Source organism: Oncorhynchus masou, chromosome 29, assembly GCF_036934945.1.
Source record: "Oncorhynchus masou masou isolate Uvic2021 chromosome 29, UVic_Omas_1.1, whole genome shotgun sequence".
NCBI classification, from domain to species: Eukaryota; Metazoa; Chordata; class Actinopteri; order Salmoniformes; family Salmonidae; genus Oncorhynchus; species Oncorhynchus masou.
In genome coordinates, this window is record NC_088240.1 from 15200445 (window position 1) to 15209168 (window position 8724).

The window sequence follows — 8724 nt, forward strand, 5'->3', positions numbered from 1 at the left end:
AATGAGCTATAGGGGAACAGGCTAGGGTTAATGAGCTATAGGGAACAGGCTAGGGTTAATGAGCTATAGGGAAACAGGCTGGGGTTAATGAGCTATAGGGAAACAGGCTAGGGTTAATGAGCTATAGGGAAACAGGCTAGGGTTAATGAGCTATAGGGGAACAGGCTGGGGTTAATGAGCTATAGGGAAACAGGCTAGGGTTAATGAGCTATAGGGAAACAGGCTAGGGTTAATGAGCTTTTGAGGAACAGGTTATGGTTAATGAGCTATAGAGGAACAGGCTGGGGTTAATGAGCTATAGGGAAACAGGCTAGGGTTAATGAGCTATAGGGAAACAGGCTGGGTTAATGAGCTATAGGGGAACAGGCTAGGGTTAATGAGCTATAGGGGAACAGGCTGGGGTTAATGAGCTATAGGGGAACAGGCTGGGGTTAATGAGCTATAGAGGGGAACAGGCTAGGGTTAATGAGCTATAGCTATAGGGGAAACAGGCTGGGGTTAATGAGCTATAGAGGAACAGGCTAGGGTTAATGAGCTATAGGGGAACAGGCTAGGGTTAATGAGCTATAGGGGTTGGGGTTAATGAGCTATAGGGAAACAGGCTAGGGTTAATGAGCTATAGGGGAAACAGGCTAGGGTTAATGAGCTATAGGGGAAACAGGCTGGGGTTAATGAGCTATAGGGGAACAGGGTTAATGAGCAGGAAACTAGGGTTAATGAGCTATAGGGAAACAGGCTAGGGTTAATGAGCTATAGGGAAACAGGCTAGGGTTAATGAGCTATAGGGGAACAGGCTGGGGTTAATGAGCTATAGGGGAACAGGCTAGGGTTAATGAGCTATAGGGAAACAGGCTAGGGTTAATGAGCTATAGGGGAACAGGCTGGGGTTAATGAGCTATAGGGGAACAGGCTAGGGTTAATGAGCTATAGGGGAACAGGCTAGGGTTAATGAGCTATAGGGAAACAGGCTAGGGTTAATGAGCTATAGGGGAAAACAGAGGCTAGGGTTAATAGCTATAGGGAAACAGGCTGGGGTTAATGAGCTATAGGGAAACAGGCTAGGGTTAATGAGCTATAGGGAAACAGGCTAGGGTTAATGAGCTATAGGGGAAACAGGCTAGGGGAACAGGCTGGGGTTAATGAGCTATAGGGGAACAGGCTAGGGTTAATGAGCTATAGGGGAAACAGGCTAGGGTTAATGAGCTATAGGGGGAACAGGCTAGGGTTAATGAGCTATGAGCTATAGGGGAAACAGGCTAGGGTTAATGAGCTATAGGGGAACAGAATAGGGTTAATGAGCTATAGGGAAACACTAGGGTTAATGAGCTATAGGGAACAGGCTGGGGGTTAATGAGCTATAGGGGAACAGGCTAGGGTTAATGAGCTATAGGGGAACAGGCTAGGGTTAATGAGCTATAGGGGAACAGGCTAGGGTTAATGAGCTATAGGGGAACAGAATAGGGTTAATGAGCTATAGGGGAACAGGCTAGGGTTAATGAGCTATAGGGGAACAGGCTAGGGTTAATGAGCTATAGGGGAACAGAATAGGGTTAATGAGCTATAGGGAAACAGGCTAGGGTTAATGAGCTATAGGGAAACAGGCTAGGGTTAATGAGCTATAGGGAAACAGGCTGGGGGTTAATGAGCTATAGGGAAACAGGCTAGGGTTAATGAGCTATAGGGAAACAGGCTAGGGTTAATGAGCTATAGAGGAACAGGCTGGGGTTAATGAGCTATAGAGGAACAGGCTAGGGGTTAATGAGCTATAGGGAACAGGCAGAGGGGTTAATGAGCTATAGAGGAACAGGCTAGGGTTTAATGAGCTATAGGGGAACAGAATAGGGTTAAGGCTAGAGGAACAGGGGGTTAATGAGCTATAGGGGAAACAGGCTAGGGGAACAGGGGTTAATGAGGGTTAGGAACATAGGGGTTAATGAGCTATAGAGGAAACAGGCTAGGGTTAATGAGCTATAGGGAACAGGCTAGGGTTAATGAGCTATAGAGGAACAGGCTAGGGTTAATGAGCTATAGAGGAACAGGCTAGGGTTAATGAGCTATAGGGGAACAGGCTAGAGGAACAGGCTAGGGTTAATGAGCTATAGAGGAACAGGCTAGGGTTAATGAGCTATAGAGGAACAGGCTAGGGTTAATGAGCTATAGAGGAACAGGCTAGGGTTAATGAGCTATAGAGGAACAGGCTAGGGTTAATGAGCTATAGGGAAACAGGCTAGGGGTTAATGAGCTATAGGGGAACAGGCTAGGGGTTAATGAGCTATAGAGGAACAGGCTAGGGTTAATGAGCTATAGAGGAACAGGCTAGGGTTAATGAGCTATAGGGGAACAGGCTGGGGAGGGGAACAGAATAGGGTTAATGAGCAGGGAACAGGCTAGGGTTAATGAGCTATAGAGGAACAGGCTAGCTAGGGTTTGAGCTATAGGGGAACAGGCTAATAGAGGAACAGGCTAGGGGTTAATGAGCTATAGGAACAGGCTAGGGTTAATGAGCTATAGGGAACAGGCTAGGGTTAATGAGCTATATAGGGAACAGAATGGGTTAATGAGCTATAGAGGAACAGGCTAGGGTTAATGAGCTATAGAGGAACAGGCTAGGGTTAATGAGCTATAGGGGAACAGGCTAGGGGTTAATGAGCTATAGAGGAACAGGGTTAATGAGCAGGAACAGGCTAGGGTTAATGAGCTATAGGGAAACAGGCTAGGGTTAATGAGCTATAGGGAACAGGCTAGGGTTAATGAGCTATAGAGGAACAGGCTAGGGTTAATGAGCTATAGGGAAACAGGCTAGGGGTTAATGAGCTATAGAGGAACAGGCTAGGGGTTAATGAGCTATAGAGGAACAGGCTAGGGTTAATGAGCTATAGAGGAACAGGCTAGGGTTAATGAGCTATAGGGGAACAGGCTAGGGTTAATGAGCTATAGAGGAACAGGCTAGGGTTAATGAGCTATAGGGGAACAGGCTAGGGTTAATGAGCTATAGGGGAACAGGCTAGGGTTAATGAGCTATAGGGGAACAGGCTGGGTTAATGAGCTATAGGGAACAGGCTAGGGTTAATGAGCTATAGGGGAACAGGCTAGGGTTAATGAGCTATAGGGGAACAGGCTGGGGTTAATGAGCTATAGGGAACAGGCTAGGGTTAATGAGCTATAGAGGAACAGGCTAGGGTTAATAGGGGAACAGGCTATAGAGGAACAGGCTAGGGTTAATGAGCTATAGGGGAACAGGCTAGGGTTAATGAGCTATAGGGGAACAGGCTAGGGGTTAATGAGCTATGAGGGTTAATGAGCTATAGGGAAACAGGCTAGGGGTTAATGAGCTATAGGGGAACAGGCTAGGGGTTAATGAGCTATAGGGTTAATGAGGGAACAGGCTAGGGTTAATGAGCTATAGGGAAACAGGCTAGGGGTTAATGAGTTGGAAACAGGGTTATGAGCTATAGGGAAACAGGCTAGGGTTAATGAGTTAAGGGGAACAGGCTAGGGTTAATGAGCTATAGGGAACAGGCTAGGGTTAATGAGGGGAAACAGGCTGGGGTTAATGAGCTATAGGGGAACAGGTTGGGGGTTAATGAGCTATAGGGAAACTAGGTTGGGGGTTAATGAGCTATAGGGAAACAGGCTAGGGTTAATGAGCTACAGGGGAACAGGGGAACAGGCTTGGGGGTTAATGAGCTATAGGGAAACAGGTTGGGGGTTAATGAGAATAGGCTAGGGTTAATGAGCTACAGGGGAACAGGCTGGGGTTAATGAGCTATAGGGAAACAGGCTAGGGTTAATGAGCTATAGGGAAACAGGCTGGGGGTTAATGAGCTATGAGGAACAGGCTGGGGGTTAATGAGCTATAGGGAACAGGCTAGGGTTAGGGGAACAGAATAGGGTTAATGAGCTATAGAGGAACAGGCTGGGTTAATGAGCTATAGGGGAACAGGCTAGGGTTAATGAGCTACAGGGGAACAGGCTGGGGTTAATGAGCTATAGGGGAACAGGTTGGGGGTTAATGAGCTATAGGGAAACAGGTTGGGGGTTAATGAGCTATAGGGAAACAGGATAGGGTTAATGAGCTACAGGGGAACAGGCTAGGGTTAATGAGCTATAGGGGAACAGAATAGGGTTAATGAGCTACAGGGGAACAGGCTGGGGTTAATGAGCTATAGGGAAACAGTCTAGGGTTAATGAGCTATAGGGAAACAGGTTGGGGGTTAATGAGCTTTTGAGGAACAGGCTGGGGGTTAGGAGCTACAGGGGAACAGGCTGGGGGTTAGGAGCTACAGGGAACAGGCTAGGGTTAATGAGCTACAGGGGAACAGAATAGGGTTAATGAGCTATAGAGGAACAGGCTGGGTTAATGAGCTACAGGGAACAGGCTGGGTTAATGAGCTATAGGGGAACAGAATAGGGTTAATGAGCTATAGAGGAACAGGCTGGGTTAATGAGCTATAGAGGAACAGGCTGGGTTAATGAGCTATAGGGGAACAGGCTAGGGTTAATGAGCTATAGGGGAACAGGCTAGGGTTAATGAGCTACAGGGAACAGGCTGGGGTTAATGAGCTATAGGGGAACAGGCTGGGGGTTAATGAGCTATAGGGGAACAGGCTGGGTTAATGAGCTATAGGGGAACAGGCTAGGGTTAATGAGCTATAGGGGAACAGGCTAGGGTTAATGAGCTATAGGGAACAGGCTGGGGTTAATGAGCTATAGGGGAACAGGCTAGGGTTAATGAGCTATAGGGGAACAGGCTGGGGTTAATGAGCTATAGGGGAACAGGCTAGGGTTAATGAGCTATAGAGGAACAGGCTGGGTTAATGAGCTATAGGGGAACAGGCTAGGGTTAATGAGCTATAGGGGAACAGGCTAGGGTTAATGAGCTATAGAGGAACAGGCTGGGTTAATGAGCTATAGGGGAACAGGCTAGGGTTAATGAGCTATAGAGGAACAGTCTAGGGTTAATGAGCTATAGGGGAACAGGCTAGGGTTAATGAGCTATAGGGGAACAGGCTAGGGGTTAATGAGCTATAGGGAACAGGATAGGGTTAATGAGCTATAGGGAAACAGGCTAGGGGTTAATGAGCTATAGGGGAACAGGCTAGGGGTTAATGAGCTATAGGGGAACAGGCTAGGGTTAATGAGCTATAGAGGAACAGGCTGGGGTTAATGAGCTATAGGGGAACAGTCTAGGGTTAATGAGCTATAGGGAAACAGGTTGGGGGTTAATGAGCTATAGGGAAACAGGCTAGGGTTAATGAGCTATAGGGGAACAGGCTAGGGTTAATGAGCTACAGGGGAACAGGCTGGGGTTAATGAGCTATAGGGGAACAGGTTGGGGGTTAATGAGCTATAGGGAAACAGGTTGGGGGTTAATGAGCTATAGGGAAACAGGCTAGGGTTAATGAGCTACAGGGGAACAGGCTAGGGTTAATGAGCTATAGGGGAACAGGTTGGGGGTTAATGAGCTATAGGGAAACAGGTTGGGGGTTAATGAGCTATAGGGAAACAGGCTAGGGTTAATGAGCTACAGGGGAACAGGCTAGGGTTAATGAGCTATAGGGGAACAGAATAGGGTTAATGAGCTACAGGGGAACAGGCTAGGGTTAATGAGCTATAGGGGAACAGTCTAGGGTTAATGAGCTACAGGGGAACAGGCTGGGGTTAATGAGCTATAGGGGAACAGGCTAGGGTTAATGAGCTTTTGAGGAACAGGCTGGGGGTTAGGAGCTACAGGGGAACAGGCTGGGGGTTAGGAGCTACAGGGAACAGGCTAGGGTTAATGAGCTACAGGGGAACAGAATAGGGTTAATGAGCTATAGAGGAACAGGCTGGGTTAATGAGCTATAGGGAACAGGCTAGGGGAACAGAATAGGGTTAATGAGCTATAGAGGAAACAGAGCTAGAGGAACAGGCTGGGTTAATGAGCTATAGGGGAACAGGCTGGGGTTAATGAGCTATAGGGGAACAGGCTGGGTTAATGAGCTATAGGGGAACAGGCTGGGTTAATGAGCTACAGGGAACAGGCTGGGGTTAATGAGCTATAGGGGAACAGGCTGGGTTAATGAGCTATAGGGGAACAGGCTAGGGTTAATGAGCTATAGGGGAACAGGCTAGGGTTAATGAGCTACAGGGAACAGGCTAGGGTTAATGAGCTATAGGGGAACAGGCTGGGTTAATGAGCTATAGGGGAACAGGCTAGGGTTAATGAGCTACAGGGGAACAGGCTGGGGTTAATGAGCTATAGGGGAACAGGCTAGGGTTAATGAGCTATAGAGGAACAGGCTGGGTTAATGAGCTATAGGGGAACAGGCTAGGGTTAATGAGCTATAGGGGAACAGGCTAGGGTTAATGAGCTATAGAGGAACAGGCTGGGGTTAATGAGCTATAGGGGAACAGGCTGGGGTTAATGAGCTATAGGGGAACAGGCTAGGGTTAATGAGCTATAGGGGAACAGGCTAGGGTTAATGAGCTATAGGAAAACAGAATAGGGTTAATGAGCTATAGGGGAACAGTCTAGGGTTAATGAGCTATAGAGGAACAGTCTAGGGTTAATGAGCTATAGGGAAACAGGCTTGGGGTTAATGAGCTATAGGGAAACAGGCTAGGGTTAATGAGCTATAGGGAAACAGGCTAGGGTTAATGAGCTATAGGGAAACAGGTTGGGGGTTAATGAGCTTTTGAGGAACAGGCTAGGGGTTAGGAGCTACAGGGAACAGGCTAGGGGTTAATGAGCTATGGGGAACAGGCTAGGGTTCATGAGCTATAATGGAGCAGGCTAGGGGTTAATGAGCTATGGGGAACAGGCTGGGGGTTAGGAGCAGGCTGAGCAGGGGAACAGGCTAGTGGAGCAGGGGTTAGGAGCTACAGGGGAACAGGCTGGGGTTAGGAGCTACAGGGGAACAGGCTGGGGGTTAGGAGCTACAGGGGAACAGGCTAGGGGATAGGCTATAGGGGAACAGGCTAGGGGTTAGGAGCTATATGGGAACAGGCTAGGAGCTATAGGGGAATGGGCTATGGCTTTTTTTTGGACCAGCGGTAACAGTGGACAGTCATACATTATGGCGGCCTGGCTGGTGTTATGTAATATCACTGACACTGGCTGGACATTAGCCAGATGAACTGGACAAAAACACAGTGGCCTCCCCATCCCGCTGGACTTCGAGAGAAGCAGCTTTCGGGTCAGTTTACACCATCACTAACCAAACACTGTACTCAACCACCAACGTTTCCAACAGTGCAAGTGTCAGTTGGAGAAGTGTAATACAGTTCTAAACCACGTGAACATTAACATCGTTCGCGGGATTAAGAAGAGTTGTTAACTAACTACCTGTAATGCCACGATAAATTGATATGAGGTTGTTTACCCCTCTCTACCACTTCAACCACTTGGCAAAATTCTACCAAATTGTGATTTCGCTGTCTCTTTCATTACCTGAAATCCTGCCCACAAATGACTAGTGTTATTTTGCACTGTCTACCCCTTATATATAGGCTGTGGGCTACACTTCAATAACCCATTTCAATGACTAACAAACTACTTGGAGAAAAGAGGAACTTTTCCAGTCTGATTCTGGCTACATATTTGGGATAGGGGAGAGAACGAGCCATGTAAGGTAGGCCATCTGGCGATATAGTCTGTTTGCTCCCTTGCTGAGGACAACAAAATCATCTCTGCCGCTTGACTATCGAGTGCAACCGAGTAGCCAAACGTCATTTGACCACTGCGTCATAACGACGTATAACTAGTAACAGACTATATGTATCGAGTTTGTAACACTTTTATTACACTTGGTTACATTGAGTGGCACCGACAGACACCAACCTTGCTGCGCTCGACTGCTTCTGGCGGTGAGGATGATGACAGTCGACAAGACGAAAAGCCTGATCCCTGCCGGTCCCCTGCCCACCATTACCGCTCTGCCCATAGCAGCCTGCAGTCTGAATGCATAATGCACACTTTCACACCGGTGAACTCCAAGTTTAGTCCATACGAGCAGTTTAAAACGCCGCTTCCCAAAACCTCAGTCTTCCGTCAAATTAACCCTTGCTTCCTTCCGCGCTCTGAAACCTCCGACACTCTCCACTCTCTCTGAAATCACTGCGCGGTCGCGTTCAGCTTCGTTTCCACAACTGAATCTGAAGAAACATTATCCAATCGGCTGTGGAACCACTTCCTCCACTTCCGCCCCTCCTCCCACATTGCAATAGGATTCAGTAGGAATCCCCTAGTCCACCAAGTGGTGTGATGGAATAAAAAATATTAAACCGTGACTTTCCCCGGCGCTCCTACGTGAGCAGCCTGTAACGAGTTTTCCCCGTTGGACATGATAGGCAGGGCTGGGTCTAGCATTTTGGGGGCCCTAAGCAAGATTTGTTTTCCCTCCACCTCGAGGAAAATAACATTTTGTGGCCCCCCTCTTGAGAGCTGAGAACATTTTAAGTTAATTTCCTGTATTTCTACACATTTCTCCATGTATGTACACAGCAAATGGCCAGTGTTGATAAAAACATGTAAGGAAGAGTCCATGCACAATAGAATACCCATTTTCCAAAAGCTTTATTTCCAAATACAGCATGTACAGGTTACACAGCATCAGCATCAGTGTTCTCGTCTCAGGTCTGGGTCAGACCATAATATCTCATCACAGTCGCACAGTACGTTTGCTCTTGCCAGACAGTGTGGGCAAAATGCCTTCGAAACCCTGGATAGACTCCACAGACACA

The 8724-nt window shown here is 47.6% G+C and overlaps 1 protein-coding gene across 1 annotated transcript in view; it reads right to left on the minus strand.

Annotated features, from left to right (window-relative positions):
* Window positions 1–8163, minus strand: part of dcbld2 (discoidin, CUB and LCCL domain containing 2) — a 35069-nt gene extending 26906 nt beyond the window's left edge. The window contains exon 1 of the mRNA XM_064944093.1: window positions 7823–8163. Within this exon, the coding sequence (XP_064800165.1) occupies window positions 7823–7925 (103 nt within the window). The 5' untranslated portion in view covers window positions 7926–8163. The remainder of the gene's footprint in view (window positions 1–7822) is intronic.
* Between the last annotated feature and the right edge of the window lie 561 nt (window positions 8164–8724).